The 23,651-nt window shown below is 22.7% G+C and overlaps 3 protein-coding genes across 7 annotated transcripts; 1 reads left to right on the top strand and 2 right to left on the bottom strand.

The window, feature by feature from the left end:
• Window positions 1-149: 149 nt before the first annotated feature.
• LOC107068870 (uncharacterized) lies at window positions 150-4,461 on the bottom strand. Its single transcript, XM_015325690.2, has 3 exons — window positions 3,832-4,461; window positions 3,469-3,672; window positions 150-596 (listed from the first exon to the last, which is right to left on the bottom strand). The coding sequence occupies exons 1-3, from the start codon at window positions 4,000-4,002 to the stop codon at window positions 231-233; spliced, it is 741 nt and encodes a 246-aa protein (XP_015181176.2). The 5' UTR covers window positions 4,003-4,461; the 3' UTR covers window positions 150-230.
• Window positions 501-13,169, top strand: LOC107068948 (uncharacterized). 4 transcript variants are annotated; one of them, XM_089178008.1, is made up of 3 exons: window positions 604-635; window positions 6,704-6,854; window positions 11,734-13,169. In XM_089178008.1, the coding sequence occupies exon 3, from the start codon at window positions 11,759-11,761 to the stop codon at window positions 12,695-12,697; it is 939 nt and encodes a 312-aa protein (XP_089034134.1). In that variant the 5' UTR covers window positions 604-635; window positions 6,704-6,854; window positions 11,734-11,758; the 3' UTR covers window positions 12,698-13,169. The 4 variants fall into 4 exon arrangements, with proteins under 4 accessions (XP_015181311.1, XP_089034134.1, XP_015181309.1 ...); XM_015325825.2 differs by lacking the exon at window positions 6,704-6,854 and having other exon boundaries at window positions 501-635; XM_015325823.2 differs by lacking the exons at window positions 604-635; window positions 6,704-6,854 and adding an exon at window positions 6,878-6,941.
• On the bottom strand, window positions 13,037-22,414 carry LOC107068938 (putative cytochrome P450 6a14). 2 transcript variants are annotated; one of them, XM_015325809.2, is made up of 6 exons: window positions 22,107-22,414; window positions 15,594-15,963; window positions 14,386-14,732; window positions 13,763-13,993; window positions 13,432-13,683; window positions 13,037-13,329 (listed from the first exon to the last, which is right to left on the bottom strand). In XM_015325809.2, the coding sequence occupies exons 1-6, from the start codon at window positions 22,294-22,296 to the stop codon at window positions 13,163-13,165; spliced, it is 1,557 nt and encodes a 518-aa protein (XP_015181295.2). In that variant the 5' UTR covers window positions 22,297-22,414; the 3' UTR covers window positions 13,037-13,162. The 2 variants fall into 2 exon arrangements, with proteins under 2 accessions (XP_015181295.2, XP_089034133.1); XM_089178007.1 differs by lacking the exon at window positions 22,107-22,414 and adding an exon at window positions 19,438-19,701.
• Between the last annotated feature and the right edge of the window lie 1,237 nt (window positions 22,415-23,651).

The following is a 23,651-nucleotide window of genomic DNA, read 5'->3' as shown; positions in this document are numbered from 1 at the left end:
AAACTAAATCGTTAGGCAGACGTGAATAAAATGAAAATAATTCTATACTTTTATTTGTTTTCTTAATGGAATATACAGCACATATATATTATCAATTGTATGAATATCATTATAAAAAAAAAAGGACAGGTCATCAGAGATCTAAGCAATTAAAAACTAAATAAGTGAGTGTTCTCTTTACAAATCTCTCTATCCTAAGTTGAAAAAAAAATGTATGAACATTTTGACGTTCAAGTTAACTTTCTCCTTCTTCTTTTCTTCCTTCTCCTTTTAATTATCTTTCTTCCAGTTTGTCGATATTTCCGGTCAGGATTCTGCAAGGTTTGTTGTACATGTAACAAGGATTTTCTTTTGTTGCGACTTGCATTGGCTTTGGCTTCGTGTGCAGCCTCGTTTGCTTTAGCTGCAGCACGATTCGTATTTATTAAATCTTGTTTGGCAGCACGTAATTCGCTGTTCAGTTCTTCGAGACGTCTCTTAGCTGCCTCGAGTAATTCTTCCTTCTCGTGTAAAGACTTCTGTGCACCGTCTGCCGCCAATTTGGAATTAGCTGCATTTCTCTTAGCCGTTTGCATCGCGTGTGTCAGCGTCTTCAGCTGTGATCGTGATTTCATTGATCAATCAATACTTTTTTGGTGTGTTATTAAATTTCATTTATATATAATTAATTTTATGTAATATGTTTTAGTTGATTAATTGTTGGGGGGTTACAAAGTGGGACAATGATTTCATATTTTGTTTTGAAAATTATTAAATGATTAATACAAAATATTTTGGGATTTTTTAAAAATATAATTTATGTCTACGTAAATAATAAGAATGTTAATTGATTGATATGTAAGTAAATAAGAACTTATAGAGTGTTTGTTTAAATAATAATATTAAAAATAATATTTTAAAAATTTAAATAATAAAAATAATATTTAATTTTTAAATTAAAAAGCTAATATTATTAAGTTAAAAATAATATTTTATTCACTTATCATTAGTTAACAAATACTCTATAAGTTTAAGTAGTAATACTAATAAGTATAATTAATATAATGTGAAAAAGTGTTTGTAAAGTAGTAACTCGAACCCGTAAAAGGGTGGGTAAAATGATATACGTTGATAAGTTGAAAAGTTTTGAGTCCAGTATAATAAAAATTATTTATTATTATAATAATATTGTCTTGGTCGATAAATAATTTGTAAATGTTTAATGTATATAGATAAAAATATTTTATCAGTATAATAACAAATGTTATATTGAGTTTTCCCAATGTTAACATTTTCAATAAATATTATAATAAATAATATTTTGACAAGAATTTAAATTTGTTAATAAATAGAAACTATCGAGTTATACACGTTGGTATTTGATAATTGATAGGAATGTGAAATACTTCATAAAATATACAATTGCCGTTCTATTTGATAGAAATAATTAGATAAAAGAAATAATTAAAATTAATAAAGAATTTCTTCAGAAACTAAACAACGTCCAGTTTTCTCAAGGGATCGTTAATAAAAAGTTAAAGAAATAGTACTGACGACAAGAAAAGCATTTGAAAAAGATTAGAAAGCGTTTGTGACATGGTATAGTGACGTGAATCGAACAAGTTGCATATTTTTAGAATGTATACTACAGATAACTCGAATCTGATCGATCTATCTTTGTCAATCGTTAACTATAATGCAATTTAAATGAATTTTTTTTTATATTTAATTAACTTAACAATTAATTTCAATGATTTTAAGATGACCAAAATAGACATTTTTTTAAATAAGGGTTTGAAATGATTACAATTGTTTTCGTATAACATTATTATAAAAATGAAATCAATGAAAAATCAAATAAATTAAAAACAAATTAATTTTAATTTATTATAAATGCTGATCAAATAGACAAATGTAATAAAAGAAAAAGGTTGAATGTTTCAAGTGTTAAACCACAATTGTATTAATTGTTTTTTAACAGAATTTATATGCATTTATACACACATTGATACTTATTTTTTTTTTTAAACTAGAACTAATCATTAGACGGATTCAAAGGAGGGAAAGAGCATAGTCGGTTTTAACATACGAAAGAAGTAGTGTGAGTGTATTAGAAATAAAAAAACAAAGAGACAGGTTAATAAAAACGAAGGAAAAAAAATAATAAAAAAAGATAGAATAAGAGAGAAACAAAGAGACAAAGAGAGAGAGAGAGAGAGAGAGAGAGAGAGAGAAGAGAGAGGATAGAATAATAAAAATGAGATAGAGAGAGAGATAGAGGAATAAATTGATAGAGAGAGAGAGAGAGAGAGAGAGAGAGAGAGAGAGCGCGCAAAGTTATTTCAAATATAATTGATAGCTGATACAAATAATATTTTAGTTAAAAAAATATTATTTATAATTTATTATAAAACAAAATTATTATATTATTATTATTATTATTATTATTATTATTATTATTATTTTTATATTAATAATAATATTATTTAATAATAATTATAATTAAAATGATTAAATATAATACTAAAATTTATTTTAAATTTATATTTTTATTTTTATTATAATTAAAAATAATATTTTTAACTAAATATATAAAAAAAAAATACTTTATAGTAAAATTTGCTATAACTCAGTTGTCGACATTTATTTAAAAAAAAAAAAAATAAAAAATAAAAAACAAAAAAAAAAATAGAGAGAAGGGAAAAATATGAGATAGAAGTGTCCTTGACTTCTTTTAATTCCTACAAAACGAGGATATGTTGTCGATCCTGGGAAGACCTAGTTATCTTCTCTAATCGTTTCCCTTTTCTAAGTAAATATATTTATATATATGTATGTATATATGTACGTAAGTTAACTAGCGAATGGAAAAAGTATGACTAGGATATTAAAAGAGATCAACCATAGCCTTGAGCCACGCAGTTATGTTACCAAAGAGATATTGCGTAGGAAGTTGTAAATTTTTTTTTGACTAAATTCTTATTACACACATTAAATGTTTAAATTATTAAATTACCTTTAAATTAAAATTTATTTACTTGTCCGTAAAGTTCATGTCGATTCATAAATGCTTGATATTTTATCTTTGATATATCCGTTTATCAAAATTTTCAAATTGTGTTTTTGTTTTTACATTTTTTTCATTAAAAATCGGCACGAATTTTACAAACGATTTAAATTATATTTTTATCGTAATTTTCAATTTGCAATAATTACCAGATATTTTAATAAATTTATATTAAAACTTGCTTGTAATTTAAATTATATTAAATTCAGTTTTTGTATCACGAAAATCCTGAATTATTTTTCTTCTTTTAATTTTTTGGATTTTTTTCTTCGAAATTATTGATTTTCTCTCGTATAATTTACTTTTTTAATTGTATTTTTTGTTTAATTTTTTAATCGTCTTCTTCTCGTTCTTTTGTACACTTTCAAAGTTTCTAAAAGATTATAAAAATTGTTGTGTTTTTTTGTTTAAATTATTTTTACCTGTTCTTGTGATTCTCTAGCAGCTTCAACTGCAGCATTAACGTTAGATTTTGCTTGTTGCAAGGACGCCATTTCTTCTTGAACGACAGTTTGAGATTCTTTAACTTCTTCTTGCAATTGTTGAACCATCGCTGCTTTTCCTGACAATACTGCTTCAGCAGCTCTCGCAGCTTGCAACGCTTTCTCTGCCAATTGTGCTTTCACCTAAATTTTAATCTTCATTATTTTTTTTTACATCCACATCAATGAAAAATTACAAATAAACAAATAAGATAGAATTATACAGTAATTCACTAAATACATAATCGAATAGTGTTGAAATATTTGTCATCAAAAAATATATTAATTAATAACAATAAGTACTTGATGTGCTGCTTGCTGACCAGCAATATTCTGAGCTTCTGATGCAGCTTTAGCTTCCTCAGCAGCTTTTTGAGCAATGTTGCTAGCTTTTTCGAGAGTTTTTTTCGAATTTTTCGAATGACAAGATGGACCATTTTCAGCTAATCGAATTTCCCTATGATTCTTGCGCATACAATTTTCATGAAATATAAATAAACAATTGTATTATAAAAACATTTTCATTTCTTAATATTAATGTTACCGATTCGAGTGTAGATTTTTGAACTCGTTCACAGTCGAGCTTACCGATCATCAGCATGACTGAAACATGAATGGATCGGTTATTGTGGTTAAGATGACAATAAACATAATTTTATATCAAATACTTACCAATATAGGATAAAAAAATAATACGATAATACATTTTAAGCCATTGATCGTACCAAGGACGATTTTATGAATAATTTTTGTCTAGAAGCCATGTTTCGTTTTATTAAATTCGATCGATTTGTGTCGATCGATTGGGTGTATTGGTTAGAACACATCTATCGAGCAGGTAAACGATTGAAATACGATTTTATCGAATTGTCTTTAAGAAATCTCGATATTTATATTTATAAACAATACTTTTCTTGTAAAAATAAAACTATCTAAACTTACTTCTAATCAAACCTTTTAATATTCAAGAAAATTATATTAAAATATTATATTTAATTATATTTATTATCAATTAATATTATATATATATAGTATATATATAATAAATATATATATATATATATATATATATATATAATTTTCATATTATATTATATTATTATTATAATAATTATATACAATAAATATTAATTAAATGAAAAATAAATTAAAATTATATTAAAATATAAAAAAATATTATTTAAATGAAACTTAAAGCTAATAAAAAATACTATTTATAATTATAATATAAATTTAATTAAATTATTATAAATAGAAATTAATATAAATGTAACAAATAATAAAAAATAAACCAAATTATAGTACTATATATATACATATATTTATAATTATAGTACAATAGATTAAAAATTTAATTACAGTATATTTTAATTACAGTACTATATATACTATATTTTTATAATACTATAATTTGAAATATAAAAAGAATATAAATATCCGGTATATAGTACTATTTTTTTTAAGTAACACTAACTATATCTATACATAGAACTTTCGATTGTATTTATGTACATATATGTCTGTTCTGATTAAAATCAATGAATATATATATATATATATATATACATATAATAATATATAATACTATCGTTTGTGAACTAATCGATTCTTTAAATGATCATAATTTTTTTGTATGACCTCCTAACCTCTTGTAATCGAGATCGAAAAATCGATTCTTACGTTTCTTTGAATTCCTTAACGTTATTTTACGCAATTCTTGTTTCCTTTTTGCCTCAGAGAATCACGAAGTCCCAATGAATAGATACATATATATATATATATTATAGAGTGTGTTTTTGATCTATAAAAGAGAAATTGATTTGAGTAACGTTGTGTTTTATTCGAAAGAAATGGATACTTATTTCGCAAGTTGAATTCTATTTTCAAAAGTTTGGTGATCTTTCATTGTTATGTAATATATTTTTTAATATTTTTTAATTCTTTACAAATAATAATAATAATAATAATAATAATACATATATGGAAATGTATTACATTATGTTCTTTTGAACTCGATGCATCATCATTGTTATTAATCATATTAATCTGCAATGCATATGTAACCTACAAGTGCATTAAGCGTAACGAGCGATTTATTCTTGTAAGAAGATGCATTGTTCCTAATTTAGTTATATTTAAAGATATTAATCTTAATTGTTTAGAACAAAAGTCTCATTAAGTCTCATTTGAAAATAATTGTTATATTTACGTGTTTAATAAGTATACGTTAAAATAAATAAAATAAGATATAATTAATAAGAAATTATTTTTTAGTCATTGTAATTAATATTTTAAATGTATTTATATTAAAATATTAAAATATTAATTTATACATAAAAGAATGTATAATAATATATATGTATTATTATTATTATTATTGTCTAATATTACATTAAACATTATATTATTTTAGTATTATAGTGATATATTTTATATAATTTATACAAATACAGAGTAATTATTATAATAAATTCTAATATTTTAATAATTTATAGTATAATGTTATGTTGTTTATATAATTATCTAATATTATAATATTTAATAAATATTATAGAATATATTTTTATTTTGATAATTAAATATAAATATAATAAAAATAAATTAAATGAAATATAATGACATATTATTATTGTCTAATTTTATAGTAAATTGTATTATTTTAGTATTACAGTTATATAATTTATATAATTTATACTAAAACAGAGAGTGATTATACTATAATAAATTCTAATATTTTAATAATTAATAGTATAATATTATGTTGTTTATATTATCATCTAATATTATAATATCTAATTAGTATTATAGAATGTAATAAAATTATCTAAACAATATAATATAATATAAAATATATTATATTAATAAAATTAAATAATAATAAAATAATTAAATAATAAATAATAAAAAATATGTAATAATATAATAATATAATTAAATATAAAATAAATAATAAATCAAAATAAAATGAAATATAATTAAATATATATAATACCTCAAATTTCAATGTTAATTAAAGAAAAATTGTTAATTGTATTCAATAATTATTCTGTACTAAAAAAATGAAGATATTAGATCAAATGTATGAATTTGTACCACCATTAAATATATTATTTATTAACTGTATTCAAGTTTTTTTTGGCTCAATGGATCCGTCACGCTTCCGTCGATCTATCAGAAGGAAAAAACTGTTCAAGTGGATGTATTGTAGTGGTTTAGAAAAGGACGTTACTATGGTTGGTTCTTTGAAAGAAGGTCCACAACCCCTTCCGTGGCAATAGACTAACAGTTGCTGGACCAGTCAGGACTATAAGAGCTGCGATGACCAGGTAAGTAGTATCAGTTCTTGGCTCTTTCCTCGTGCAAGGACAGCTCCAATTCTCTCTTCAACTTTTATCCTTTCCTTTTGATTATAAGTAAGTAATAAACTTTCCTAAATTTTATTTAACCTAATTAAATCATTAAAGTTCAATTTTGAAGTCACGAAATTGTTCTAAATTTTTCCTGTTAAACCATAAGAAAAAAATGCAATGAGTGATTCCTTAAAGATGACAACAAGTAACAATATTTGTTTAAGTTTTATTCATTGGTTTATCTTAATACTTTAATGGCCGCAAGTGTATGCAGTCAAATGTCGTCAGGGGCCCGGTAATATTTTTCAAGAATTAATTTTAAAACGACTTTATTGTCATTTACGAAAAAATTAATATAAAACAAAAAACAACAAATTTAATTTTATATTTAATTTTAAATATATATAAAGTTATAAATAAAATAACGGCCAATGTGTGTGTGTGTTCCGGTTATTAGACACATGTTGTGTGAGCGGCCATTAAAGTGTTAAAGCTCGGTATATTAATTAATAAATTAATAATTATAATAATAATAATAATAATTTATAATAAGTTATATAATTATATAATAAGTTAAAAATTAATAATTATATTATTATTAATATAATTATTATATTTTATTTTTATATTTATTATATTATAATATTATTATATTTATTTTTTATTAAATATATTTTATTATTATTATTATATATATGTATATATATTAGGGTGGGTCAAAAAAATGACACATTTTTTTTTTTTTAAATGCCACGGAAAAATGGGTTGCTAGACACCTTAAAACAATTCTCACCAAATATGAGCTCTTAATTTTAATAGGAAGATCCTCCGCATCGCAGTTTTTTATTTTTTTTTTCAGTCTAATAGATTAAAATTCATACCTCATTATTTATTGATTGTACAGAAAAATGTTCTAGACGAATTTTGTAGGAAATTTAATGCTCTACAAAAAAGGTATCTTATATTTTTTCCGTAAACTTCACCATTTGAATGATATTGAAGATTTAAATTTGATGATTTTTAGACAAATTTCATTTTTATTTATGAATTTTATAACTCGACAATAAATGACTATTAAAAAGTGCACAATACAAATTTTTGTAGGAAATAAACTGCTCTATGAAAATGGTGTCTTATGTTTTGGCGATTAAATTAGGCGTTCAAAAGATATTAAGAGACAAACTTTCATGTGTACTGATATATATATTAATTATTAATTATTATTATCAGACAAGATATTGCAATTATTATTCATTATTTTTTTTTATAATAATTGTCTTCTACAAAATGTAAATTAGTTGAATATAAAGAATTTTTTTTTATAATTATGTGAGTTACATGTCAGGATTATAAAAACTATGTTTTTTCTTTCCATGGTCGTTCTCTTCATTATAATATTTCACGTAGGATTTAGTTCAATTGGTACCTTCAACTTTACTTACGTTTGTATAATTATACGGTTGCATACGTTGCATACATTACAGCTGATTTGATTTAATTTTTAATCCTAAATAACACAGTGTAGCAGAAACAAATTGATCAGAATAAATTCATCATGTTTACGATCTTTTGCAAAGTGTTAAAAAAGTGTAAAAGAATTAAAAATAATTTTCATTAAAAAAAATCTTTATATTTAAACAAAACAATAAAAAAGAAATTCTCATTGTCTTCAAGTTTTTGATCATCTATAAAAAGCTCGCATAATTGAAATTTCGTAACACGAAATGGTATCTTTTCCTTTCTCTTTATTCACAATCTTATACTAGATTTATTATACTTGGGGGTTTCTCATAAAGTCTATGGCGTTTAGTATAGAGTGAGTGGGCAGAATCCGGAAGTAAAGTGTAAGATTTCGTAGTATGTGTTTGTTAGTCAATATAAACGTGTGTTTAGGTCCTAGTTTTATCTAATAGAATGAGTGGTACATACATACACACTCGTGTATCTGTGAGTATGTAAATTTAACTCTTGCAAAAGCACCTAGAATCAGAGTTCGAGTCAAACTAACTTGGGTTAGATTCGAATGGCTATTTTATATAATAAAAATACCATTTGAATGTTCCATTCGCCTGTTCACGACTTTGTCTAATGTATAATAGTTAAACGTTTGTATATATGTATATCTATACATATATGTATGTATCTATTTACTTACATGTATTCATTGGTGTATCTAATTGTATGTATTCGTTTGGATGTGTGAATGTATTTAAGTATTTGTTTGTTTTATGAATGCATCTATGCTTGTGTACATATGTGTATCCATTTTTTTAGTAATAGTTCGCTTATTCTAAGCCACGTGATTTCGATGGACGTTTACCTCGTAAATAAACGTACCTTCTAACAATTTTTTTTCTATTTAAACAAGTGGAGTAGAATTAGAACGGTTTTACGTTCGTAAAACATTGCGTATTTCGAAGAATTTATTTCTTAAGAAATTAGTCGATATTATTTTCTTTTATTATTTTTGTATAGCTTTTTTTGATGGTCTAGATTTATATTTTATTTTTTAGATAATTTTTAGAATTAGATATGATTCGTGTTTAATATTCATTAAATTATTTTTTTGTTTCTTATAAAGAAGTTAATTAGATTTACGTTGTTTGTAGAAAAATCTTTGTGTGTGTATTTATTCAAATATATTGTTATTTTTTATAAATTATTATTTATAATCTAAAAAGTTTAATTATAAAATTATTAATAATATATAAATATTATTAATTTATTTATAATAATATTTTATTAATTTTATAATATATTTAATATAAATATTGTATTATTTATATATTTATAATAATATTTATATTATAAAGATTATTAAAATTATAATATTAATAATTAATTTGAATATTAACTATACAAATTTAGAAATTTGTCTGTGTTAATTTATCCAAATATTGTTTCTTCTACAAATTATTATAAATAATCGAATTTTGTATATTAATTACAAATTTAGAAATTAGAAATAAATTTTAAATATACATTAAATAAATTTGACATTTAATATTAAATATTAACGAGAAATTTAAAAAAGAAAAATTCAATTTTTACAAAGAATGTTTCTTTATTAAATCTTCATGGTTATCAAATTGATTAAAAAAAAAATTCAAGATTTAATGATCCCAATTATTTCTCGAACTCCAAGAATTCGTAGGAATCAACTAAATTACAATGTCGGAACCTATTATGTAGTTGTTCACGCACAAACGTGATTTTCAGAGCGCAACGAAACTGGATTTTCGAATTTGAGGAGACGCAAACAGATTACAACATTATTCTTATATTCTTAACTGTGAGTTGGAAAGGCGTATCTTGTATGTGCGTCATACATACCAAGCTTTCTACGAGTTAGAAATATTAAATCTCCTCGAGATACTATCTATTCTTATATAGATCGATCCTTGACCGATCGATGACGTAGGTATTCATGCACATACACATATATGTACATTGAATTATATAGTAATTGTGATAATGATCGAAGGATTTGATCTAGCACGACTGTTCATGATATATTATATATTATTATTTACATTGTTTAATAAATCACTTCAAGAGTATAATAAATTTTATTATAAATTTAAATCAATAATTCTTTTTTTGTCTACATTGTTAATGATTAGGTATATATAAATAATAATTTTTTTTTAGAAGAAAAATTTATAATTTTCTGTAACACGGATAATTTATATATTATATTTTTATATAACTAATAATATATACAAATAATTTTTGTTTATATATGTATAAAATTATATAATACAAATTACCGATCTATAATATAATATTCTATTATATAATATAATATTATATTATAATATATAATAATATTATAATATAATTATAATTATAATTAATATAATATAATATATATAATAATAATAATTATAATAATAATATAATAATAATATTATGGATATAATATATAATAATATAATATATCCATAATAGAATATTATAATAATATTATAGAATAATATATATTCTATATATATAGGTAATACCTTATTATATATTATTATATATATGCTGTTATTTATATCATATAATATAATATAAAAAATATTTTATCTATCGATTATACGATCTATAATATATAATCATTTATACAAATTATTAATCTATTTACATATAATCAATCATACAATTTAATAATTGTTAGTTTATTAAAAACATTTCACATCAAAGTATATTTCCTGATATGTTTTTAAGAAACTTTACATAATTTTGTTTAGCAATAGAAAAGAATTTTCTAAAGACTAAGAAATCATTTTAAAATCTCATAATCGAAAGAAATCGTTGAAGTTAACGTCAAAGAACGATTTGTCGATCAACTTTTCAACTTTTTTCACATTCAAAGTAAATTCGGCCAAGCTAGATCGTTCAGTCATGCAGATCAGAGATTGATAGAGAAATTTTCTGGTGAAACTAAAAGGCTAGGTACGAAAGGCTTGTCTAGGAAATAAGAATACTGTATAAAAAGAAACGAAAAAAAAAATAACAAAATTATTACACAAGGATTCACGAACTTTGAAACAAATTGAACGATCTCGTGTTCAGCGAAGCAACACTTCGATCTTGTTTTTATTATTTTGTGTCTTCCTCATTCTGTCTAGCTACTCGCACATCGATTTAATATTTTTTCTTCTATTAGTAACTTTAAACAATGGAGAACGTTTATGAATTATATAAAAAAAAGGAAAAGAATTTCTGTGATGTTGTATAAGCAAAGTAGAAAATATTGAAATATTTTGTTCAACAAAAATTTACCTATTTATATATACATAAAAGGAATGATAAATATTTTGTTAAGTAACTTTAAGAAAATATAATAAAAAATTTGTTTGCCCATCAGGTGATCATCAAATCTACAAAACAAAATGAAAATCCTCGCATTAGTGTTGGCACTAGCCTGTGCGGTACAATGTGGACCAGCAAAAACAAAGAAGGAAATACACGATCAAGAAGCAGAAAGTTACGAATACGCTTACGCAGCTCAACCCGAAACACTGTTGTTAGATACTCATCTTTTGGAAGCGGGTCCAATAGCAGTGCCTAGTAATACTCATTTATCAGAACATCGTTCACATACACGTCCAGGTTATAGCGTGGGTGGTCCTTTGGCAAGTATTGCTCAAGGTGCTGCTGAACAGGCACACACGCAATTAGGAAATCAACATTCGGCAGCAGGACAAGCAGCATACATGGCCAAGAACACGTTGGCTCAGGCTGCAGCTCAGTCAGCTGCAACTGCTGCTGCAGCATTAGCAGGAAAACAGATTATCGTGATGGGTCTTGAACAACAGTCACGAGATGCTCATGTTGCCGTTGATGGTGAAAAACAACAACTTCTACAAGCTCAACGTGCTGCCGCAGCTGCCCAAAATACAGCTCAACAAGCAATGCATCAAGTCCAAGTGATCACTGCAGCTTTGAACGCTGCACAGGCTACTTCCGATCATGCCAATCAAGCTGCAGCCGAAGCTCAAGCTGAATTGGCTGCTCAAACTACCATGGTTGGACAAGCCAAAGCACGTGCAGAAACCATCGAAGAACAACTCAATGCAGCTCGTGTCGATTTCGAAGCAACCCAAGCAGCCGCCCAAAAAGCTGCCAACGCTGCTTCCGCAGCTCAATCCAACGCTGCTGCTGCTGCAGCTCATGCCGCGAATGCAGCAGCTGCTCACGTTGCTGCTACCTCAGCAAACAGTCATTCTGGCGCTGCTCATAGCAATCTCGTAGCACACCTTGGTGAACCACTTACGAACGCTGTACCCGTTGATGCGTTCGATTACAAATCTGCAGCTTATCATTATTAATTATTATTATGATAAATATTAGTTATTCGATCAGTACTTTAATTCGTTACATGTGCTTGACATTTCAATTTTTTTCTTATTTCTTATTATTTATGGTTTTTTTCTATGTGTAACAAATTGAGCATAAGTGAGTCAAATTCTTTCGAATTTTTTCTGATCTTCCTAAGATCTGTTTATATTTAAAATTAAAATACATCATTATGCTATAATTCGAAACTTAAAATTATAGAATATAATTGCAACGAGAAACTTCGAGGACCATCTTAACAAAAATAAAATCTTTTTATTATTCACGAAATAAAAGATTTGTTCATTACTTTAAGTAAATAAAAGTAAAAGTATTTTTACATTTCACTTATTCGTACTACGTTTAATTTGATCATTTAAATTTCAATTGATCATATGATTTAAATTTTATTTGATTATTTAAAAAAGTAATTAGTAAAGCTAAAAATAATGATAAAACTATAATCTCGGCTGGATTTGAAGGTATAAACCACCTTCCGTATTCAATGTTAAGCTTCCTGGTAAAAACTTAATTTTCTTCGGTGTTTTAGGTCCTGGTGAATATGTGAACTTTTGTAATGCATTCGTAAGGACTACTTTTGTTTGCACTAATGCAAATCTCATACCTAAAAAAACATATTCGTTCGTTATAAAAGAAAATAAAATTATTAAAATGGGTATTATGTTTTCATTGAGAATTTCCTATTGTGTACAGTATTATTACATACCAATGCATATCCTTGGTCCTTCCCCAAATGGCAAATAAGTGTATTGATGCCTAGTACGAATGTTTTCCTCCGTAAATCGTTCAGGAATAAATTTTTCTGGTTCAGGATAAAATTCAGGATCATTGTGTAATCCAAGAAGTGGAATAATAACTGGAGTACCTTTAGGTACGACGACATTTGAATCAGGTAATTCGATATCTTTTAGAGCTATGCGATTTAGAAAAGGTAATGGTGGATATTTTCTCAATGTTTCTGTAATAATTAAATCCAAATGTAATATTATTCAAGTCATAAATATTTTATCATTTACATTATTAAATTGTGTACCAACCGCTTACAACCATATGCAAATAAGTCATCTCACTGATAGCATTGTATGAAATACCACCGTGTTTTTCTAAAACTCTGTCTATCTCTTCTTGCGTTTTCTTTTGAATTTCTGGATTTATGGCTAATTCGTAAAGACAAAAAGTTACCGTTGATGAGGAAGTTTCAAAACCGGCCAGAAAGTAAACGAATGCTTGAGCTGCACCTTCTGGCATTGTGAGTTTTTTTACTTCTTCTGTAATGATAACAAAGTTAAATGCTATTTATAATAATATTAATTAATTCTAATTTTGACAGTGTTCGTAAGTTCAAAAATTGAACTAATTTATTATACGATTTATTTGAATATTTTAATTAATTATATTGTAAAATAAAATAAATTATATAATATATGTATATTTATTTTATATGTATTAAATTTAATTTATATATATTTTATTTATATTATATATATATTAAATCATAAAATAAACTTTGCCAATTTGTTTTTTAATTTTCTGTCAAATTATTGGCACAAGTATTGGTATTATTGAATAATGGAATAAGAAAAATATTTGTTTATTTATTTATTTATTAATAAAATAATTTTAATAAGTTAATAAAATAAATATATAATATAGAACTTACTCGGTGTATCATTGTCGGAATCAACTCGTTTTTCCTCATCACTTTTGACGTATCCATTTTTCATCAATTGCATTATCAAATCAAGAAAATCTTTTCTAATGATGTTATGAGCCTCTCGATAATTTACAGTATCTTCAAAAGCGCTTAGAAAAAATCGTGACACTTTTTTATCGATAAATGGTATCGAGAATAAATCCAATATCTGAGATCCAAATACCATTAAAGTATTTATAATTGGTCTCGGCTCGAACATCTTCTTTCCATAATAACGAAATTCTGATTTTGGGTTTTCCAAACTATTACAACTTATTCCAAATGCAATTGACATTATGATGTCTGTGAACAAACTAAATTGTAACATATTTATTAGTTTCATCTGATTTAACCTTTTGAGTGTTGAATACTTTTAACTGAAATGTTTTGTAGTAACGGAATAATTTATTATTAACCAGGTTCTAATAATAAATTATATTTATTAATTTATATTTATGTTATATTAATAATATATATTTTATTAATAATAAATTTAAAATAAAATTAAAAATTTTAATTAATTATATAATTTATATATAAATATATTAATATTAATATAATTTGAATTATATTAATACTAATTATAATTATATTTATTAATTATATTTATATTAATTTATTATATTATATTATTATAATGTATATTTATATTAATAATATTAAAATAATTTTATATTATATTAATAATAAACTAATAATTAAAGTTTTTCTTTCTGAATATAATTTAATTAATTAATATAAATATTAAATTATTTTACATTAATATTAACAAACACGTATATGCGTCGATAGACCATTTTGATAATTTTTACCAAACGCATATATGCGTCCATAGCACTCTAAAGGTTAATAATTTATTTCCAACAGTATAAATTTCAAATCGTATTGATTTTTGTTAAACTAAATTACATGTATAATTCTTTTGTTCTTTTTTTTATTAATGAAAGAAAATACAATTAACTCTAACATAAGCTATAATTATAAATAATTTATGCTGATGTGATGCATTAACATAAATAACAAAACATTTTAAACTGATAAATGCGTAATAATTAACTAAGCAAACGTATAGATCAATATTAACATTAAATTTGATTTATACGCAAATATACGTGACTTTGAATTATTCCATTGGAAATAATAAAAAATTAATAAATAATAAGAATTCTTCTTACCATGAAAAAATTTCTTTTACGTCGATTTCATTCTTATCATGTGCTTTCTTTTCTAGAAAATTTTCCAACAAATCTCCATTTTCTTGTATAGTATCAAACATATTTTTGATTTTTCCTGATGTAAATGTCGGTGTCAAACGTACGCGCAAATTTCTCCATTTTTGTCCAGGTAAAAAAAACAGGTGTCCTGTTAATGGATCTACCTTTTCGTTGCAGTATAAACCACGATCGTGAAAAGTTGCAAATTCTTTTGTTAATACGAAACGTATCAAATTTGGATCATTGATCACAAGATTCGGTTTGAAAAATGAATACGCTCCGACAAAAGGATGCGATTTGTTTTTCATGTAAATTTCTCCGAAAACATCACCTGTAAAAATGATCAAAAATAACATATTTAAATACAATAATTGATTTAAATAAATTTTTTTCATTTAATTATTTTCATTAAATTTAATTAACACATTGATATATTAAAAAGAAAAAAAAAGAAAAAGTTGCAATTTTTTTTTTGCACAATGTGTGTGTGTGTTTTTTTTTTAATTCTTTTTTCTAATTACATATTATAAAGTTTCACATTTTTTTTTTACAAGATAAAATAAGCAAAAATAAAAGAGTTTTTCATGTAACATAAATAATTTAAAACGTAACTTATGCATCAGTTTATTTCTTAAAAACTTGGAATCAAGGATAAATTATAAAAAAGAATTTTAAAATGTGATAAAAATGATTGTTATGCATTAACCGTTAGGATTAGATAAACGTGATTATTTTTTGTGATTTAATAAGAACATACTAATTGAATAACAATAAATTTATTTTTAATGCAATATCTTTCATTAATAAAATATAATAGTGAATATTATTTTATAAAATGTAATATCATTTGAATAAAATTATTTATTAATAATTAAATTATTTTTATAATTTATATTATATATTAATATATATTATTAATATATATATAATTATTTATTTATATACAAATAATATATTAATTTATATTATAAAATATTTTTATAAATTTATTAATAATTTTATACAATCGTTTTCAAATTTTAATTGGAATTATATTATGTGATACGTTATTTTATTAATAAAATGTAAGCTATATTGTTAACAAGATATGTTTCTTTAATGTTATACATGCATTTTTTATTATAATAAAAATATAATAGTAATGCAACAAAATATAAATTTTATAGAAAATATAATTTTGTATATATATAATATATATACAAAATAATAATTGTTAATAGGTAATATAAATAAAAATGTAAGTATAATGAATTAAAAATCAAATTATTTAATTATGAAAATATTGAAGTATATTATTTAAGCAGTATTTAATTATATTAAGGGAATATAAAAATATCTTTTATTATCTTATATGATAATAAATGCAAGAAATTAATTAATATCAGATAAAATGTTGTTTGTTCCTATTGATATCGATTTAATTAAAAAATAAATCAATAATTATGATATAATAAAAAACAAGTGGATGATATCGGTGATAAAAAGAGTAACCTTTTAAAAAATAATCTTTCCTGTAAAAATTTTATAATCTATGTAATATTCAATAAAAACTAATTGGTAAATATGGTAATTATTTATTGAAATATTGGTATATATTTCCTGTAAAAATTTATAATCTATATAATATTTAATAAAAACTAATTGTTAAATATGGTAATTATTTATTGTAATATTTGTATATATTTCCTGTAAAAAAATTATAATCTATATAATATTTAATAAAAACTAATTGGTAAATTATATTTTGGTAATTATTTAAATATGTAGTATATATTATATTATATTACCAATTATAAAATTGGTAAATTATATAATTTTTTTTTATTTATAAATTAAAAAATTAAATCATATTTTATGCAATTTATGCTATTTGTGATCGAAAAGTTTACCTTTTGATAACGAGTACTTGATGAAAAGTTTCCAATGTTTGAATTTTAGTAAAATATGAAAAATATGCAAACAATATTATAATAAAATATTATTTCACGATTTCAACATTATCAATAGTGTAAACAAATAACAATAAATGGAGTTCACTTATATTGAAGTCACAAATTACTAATAGTCCCTCGTTTTCTTTTATTTTTATTTGAAATAAAAGAATACATAGTGAAATAATATTTCATACTATTAGCACACTTCTATTAATTCTATACTATTTTATGCAATTACTTTACAGATAGTGTTATATACAAATTTTACAAGAATAGTTTCATTTTTTTTCAATCAAATTTTACAGATCAAAAATCCTGATAAAGTTTCATGCTGTTTGAAAAATAATGCAATTATTTTAATTGTAAAGTTAACAGTCAGATTCCAGACATTTGAGTGAACCAAAATTTTACATTGAATTACAAATTACAGACAATAAAAGATTATCTTTAATAGATTGCAGATTTTTTTACTTCAATGATTAAATAAGATTCCACTTTGCTAAAAAGATAAAATGAGATATAAAAGATATTTTTTCGTTGATAAGATTGTTTAGTGATACAGGATTATATCGTTAAAATATCTTTTTACATAACGGAAAATAATACATACAACGTCATTCCTCTTTTTATGAGAACAAATTATGTATTATGTAAATGTAAATGTATGTAATTATTCAGTTAATTATTAAATGAGTTATTTTACATTATAATATGGCACAATAAATATTTCTAATTAAAAATGAAATAACATTAAAAAAATCAATTTATTAATTTATTTATTATAAATTTTATGCATGAAATAATTAAATTATAAATTATCAAGAAATCAAGAAAATCTGTTTATTGTAAAATTGTAAAATTGTAGAAACAGATATTAATCAAACAATGCAGTTATAATAAGCGTTTACTGATAAGGTTTCATCAAAGCATTTATCTTATCTTTCATCTTTTTTATTTTAATTTCGAGTAAAATGAAGAAAGTAAATGATTTTTGTATTTAATAATTATTAATGGTAAATATTAATTTTTTTGTTAAAATAATATTATACTTATTTTTAAACCTTAATATAAACTCTTATACTTTTTTTTAAATGTTCAAGAAATAATTATTGCATATGCAAATATATTTACTTGAATAAAAAGTTTCTTGTCTTCTTTTTATTTAAGCAAACGTATTATTAAATTTTATTATCTATAATAGACAATTATCTGCTATATGTGTGTAATATAGTTATATTACGTATAGATACGATAAATATCTTTGATTTGAAATTATGTAATAATGATAACAAAAGTTCGTATAATTATGGAAAAATAAAATGAAATAAATTATTTGTGTTACGAGTGCAAAAAGTGATAAATTTTGGATTATAGATTTTATTTCATGTATAAATAGATATGATGGTGTGTTGTATACACATTTCTTTGTTTATAAATAAATCTAAAAATTAGAAAAAATGTATAGGAATAATATACAACTTAGAACTGTATTAATTTTATTAATTCAAACAGAATTAATAAAACAGCTTACATTTATCTTATTTGATATTAAATGATATAAATCAATATGTGAAATGACATAAATGAATGCTTGTACTTATTGTTTAGCAAGATTTGTGACAACCATATATTATTTTTGAACAAAATATACTTTTCATCTAATAATCATAGAAGTTATACTTCATAAAAGTTTATTTAAAAATGCCCACGATGGCGATGTATGATTAATCATACAACACTTAAGTGTTTCTTAAAACAAAACAAAAAAAAAACATCATGCTTCATATTAATAATAAAAATGATTAAGTTTTTGTTTTAATTTAGGAATTTATTTAAATCAAAAGAAAAAAAAATATAAAATGATAATTTACCAATAGCTTTTTTCTTGAGAATCAATTCAATGAGATTTCCAGCAGGAAACGTTGGTTCTTCGTAAGGTACATTTCTCTTTTTCCAAAAATTGAAACAAATTAATTTAAAATACAAATATATTCCTGTTATAATAAGAAATAAAACACCAAATAATTCCGAAAATATCCAAGTGGTCATCATAATGATGATGATGATTATTATTATTATTATTATTATTATTATTGTCAATATGTTTATTGTAATCTAACATAAAACTGTCACCAAATCTTATTTTATATACAAACTGATTGGTATACTGTGAACAAGTAAATGCAGAAATGATTGAAGAAATGTTTTGCTTCTTCATTATATAAGATAACGCAAAACATATTTTGCTTTCATTATCTATGATAGTAAATATGCTGTTCTCTTACTAATTTTATTGATTTGATTGAATTGAATGATTTTTGTTTTGTTGAATTGGATGAATGAATTTAATTTATTTATTTGAATGAATTTAAGTTATTGTTTTTAATGAAACTATTTCATGATGTGTTTTACCAATAGCAGAGTTAATAGCTCACCTGAATTTTCCTCATTAATATATTAACTGTATCAATCATTGTTTAAGTGTAATGTTCTGACAAAAATTGTTTTATTCAATGCAGCTAGGTCTTTATAATAATATTAATATATATCTATAATAAAAATTGCATATATAACTGACTATTCATGATATTTACATGTTTTCAAAAACGAACATTTATGATCATTTCAAAATTCTTTTTATTTTTATGATATTATCTTCTTCTTCTTCATCTTTTTATTAGAACTTAGTTCTGTTATATTTTTATGATATTATATTATTTATAACTGTAGCTATACAAATGATAAGATTGCAATGTATAAATGCAATTTATATAAGTTAAAAAAGCAATGTATAAATAAGGTTAAATAATACGTTAATATTATAATAATTATTTATTATTATAATATTATTAATATTTTTATTATATTATTTTATTATATATTTTATTTATTATTATATTTTATTATATTATTTTTTATTAATATTTATATTATATTAATTATATATATTTATAATATAATATATTAATATATTAATATATTAATGTGTATAATATTATGTTTTTTTTCCATTATAATTTCTTTCTTTTACTTTCTCTCTTTTATTTATAATTTCAATTGTTTTTTTAAATAAATTTTATGATAATAAAGTTACTATTATCTGTTATTTTTTTTATTTATTATTTAATATATGATAGCAAATAGATATAGTAAAAATTGCTGAATCCATTGCATTATTTCTATTATTTATTCATAAACGAGATAAGCAAACTTGTATTTATCTCGTTTTTCAAGAAATGCAATACATTTACCTTATAAGTTAATATGCATTATTTAAATATCTTGAAAATTGTCAGATTTATATACCAAGGTAAGGTCAGATACGATCTCCTTAAATTTTTTCAAATTTTTTACACTTGCATTAGTCCATGAGAATAATTATTGTGCTTTTAAATGTGACGTATATATTCCAGGTGGTCGGTAAAAAACGTAGATTGAAGTTTTACATAAATACGTATTTCTTTAGATGTAGTAGTACAGTAATCTATAATTGTGGCACTGTATATGTCATTGAAGTCACCTATGACTACATCTTATCTTGACAGTGCAAAGTATCTTTTTTAATGAATTTTTTCTTCTTCTTTTATTCAATTTTTTATTTCTTTTATAAAATGCAATATACGTCTGAAAAACTTATCTTTCAAGTAAATGTATAACGAATATCACCTTGAAAAATACATCGTTTTTGTCATACTAAACAATTAACTCTTTATTATTATTTAATTTATAATTATTTACTCTATTATTTGCGTAATAAAAATAAATATTGATTTTTTAATAAAATTAATAACGTTAGCAATAAAAATAAAAAATTCATACACCCTATGATACAAATGCACCTATTGTTTTTTTTAAAATTATATTCTTTATAAAATTAATATAAAATACACTAGAAAAAAAGAAAAAAATAATTTATTTAGCTTACTTCACAATAAATACTAATATAGTAGATATCGGTGACTTCATTAACACACACACAGTACACACTATTGTAAACTACTACAACACTACAGCTAAAGGAATCCATATTTATGTGAAATTTCAATTCACGTTCTTTAATAAACGACTGAATATATTCACTAAGTTTAAAAATATAATAAATATTCTCATGGACTACTACAAGTGTGAAAAATTTGAAAAAATCAGAAGGGGTCCTACATGACCATCCCCTATTAGATAATATGCAACTATTATGACCTTATAAAACAAAAATAGTAAGATGGATTTTCTATAGAAAAGATATTTTTTTAAATAATACAAAAGTAATTAGCCCTAATTGTAATTACAAAAAAAAATTAATAAAAGATTATTATTATTATTAATTGGCATTAGGAACTCGAAAGTTCATTGCCAAAAATACCAAATCATGCCATTTTTAATAAAATTTAATTAATTAATTAAATAATTACTTAAATAATTAATTATATAAATTAATAAATAATATAATAATAGTGTATATATATAATTAATAATTATTAATTAATTTAATTTAATGTTATTTAATTTATTTTTGTTAATAAAAGATAAAAGACTAATTTACCTATGGTTTGTTTATCAAGAATCAATTCCAAGAGATTTCCAACAGGGAAGATTGGTTCTTCGTACGGTACATTTCTCTTTTTCCAAAAATTGAAACAAATTAATTTAAAATACAAATAAATCCCAGCAATGATAACAAACAAAGCACCGATAAATTCTGATATTATCCATCCGTTCATCATAATTGTCATTGTTTTTAATATGTTTGATTTTAAACACTGTTGTTGTAAATTGTATTTTGTTAGATACAGATTGTATCACAGACAGAGAGATGTATCGCGATAAGAGATGATATTTCAAATGACTTAAAAGACATCTTACATCTTCATTATATAAGAACTTGCAATGATTTTAAATATGATAATAAGAAAAAATCAAACAAACTAATAATTTCAGTCTTGACGTTGTTTAATAGATGTGCTACGATGTTCTATCTTGATTTTTCTTTTTTTTTAATTATCATTGCTACTTCCTTTCTAATATTATAACATCAAAGCTATAAAATATACTTTGTTTTTTATGACATAATAGCTAACTCTGTTGTAGCAAGGATTTCATTATTTCATCAAGTGTTCTTATGTCATTTATAAAAGGTAAACAATTCTGTAATTATGTTATTATTTAAATAATGCAAAACGAACATTCATCACGTAATATGATTTATGACATTCGTTAAACATCTTATGGAAATTTATCTAGAAAAAATATGTTCATTAAATAAAAAATAGTAAAGTTAGATTAATTATATCGAGTTAAAAGAATAGAAAATTATTTATTCGTATATAAATCGTTTAAAAGATACATTTTTCTATCAAATTAATATTGATTAGGTTTCTTCTAAAATTAATTGAAGTCATTAATGAGAAAAAATATATTGTTAACATAATTTTTTTTTGTTATTTTATTAATATTTTTTTTCATAACTTTTCACTTCATTTTTCCACTCGAGTTAATTCATACATCCACCTACTACTGATTTTTATTTAAATATACTTTGCATTTCAATTATTTGTTAATGATTATTCATAAAATAACTTAGTAAAATGATGAATCAATAATATATTCATTTTTTTTATTACTCGATACATTGATTATTATTAAACCAGAGAATTTATATAGGATCATTACAGAAAGTAATAAAACACAATTTATATACCAAGAATCTATTTTTGATTACAATTTATTCTAAGAATCTCAATACAAATATTTTTTTCTTTGAGATTATAATATTAACGATTAATAACAATTAAAGATGACATATATTTTCTTTTAAAATTTATATACTTCGATAGTTATGAATAAACTGTTAAGAAATTAGTTTTTTACATAAAAAGAAGTATCAATGTAAAAATTTTGTTTTAAATAGTTAATAGTAATAGCGCTCAAAAGATATTCGGAGATAAACTTTCATGTGTACTGATTTTTGTCTTTGAATATCTTTTGAACGCTTAATTTAATCGCCAAAACATAAGACATCATTTTCATAGAGCAGTTTATTTCCTACAAAAATTTGTATTGTGCACTTTTTAATAGTCATTTATTGTCG

This window comes from Polistes dominula, unplaced genomic scaffold (assembly GCF_049000335.1).
Source record: "Polistes dominula isolate Pdom_NZ unplaced genomic scaffold, Pdom_raw_medaka contig_77, whole genome shotgun sequence".
Lineage (NCBI taxonomy): Eukaryota > Metazoa > Arthropoda > Insecta > Hymenoptera > Vespidae > Polistes > Polistes dominula.
The sequence above is the reverse complement of the archived record's forward strand: the minus strand, read 5'-3'. Positions and strand labels throughout refer to the sequence as shown.

Excerpts from the sequence above, each read along its gene's own strand:
- LOC107068870 (XM_015325690.2), bottom strand. The coding sequence starts at position 4,002 with ATGCGCAAGAATCATAGGGAAATTCGATTAGCTGAAAATGGTCCATCT. Across the intron at positions 3,673-3,831 it reads GTCAGCAAGCAGCACATCAA|GTGAAAGCACAATTGGCAGA; the intron begins GTACTTATTGTT and ends ATTAAAATTTAG. Across the intron at positions 597-3,468 it reads CTAGAGAATCACAAGAACAG|CTGAAGACGCTGACACACGC; the intron begins GTAAAAATAATT and ends TCACGATCACAG.
- LOC107068948 (XM_015325825.2), top strand. The coding sequence starts at position 11,759 with ATGAAAATCCTCGCATTAGTGTTGGCACTAGCCTGTGCGGTACAATGT.
- LOC107068938 (XM_015325809.2), bottom strand. The coding sequence starts at position 22,296 with ATGACAATTATGATGAACGGATGGATAATATCAGAATTTATCGGTGCT. Across the intron at positions 13,684-13,762 it reads TTTGCATATGGTTGTAAGCG|AAACATTGAGAAAATATCCA; the intron begins GTTGGTACACAA and ends TAATTATTACAG. Across the intron at positions 13,330-13,431 it reads AGGACCAAGGATATGCATTG|GTATGAGATTTGCATTAGTG; the intron begins GTATGTAATAAT and ends ATGTTTTTTTAG.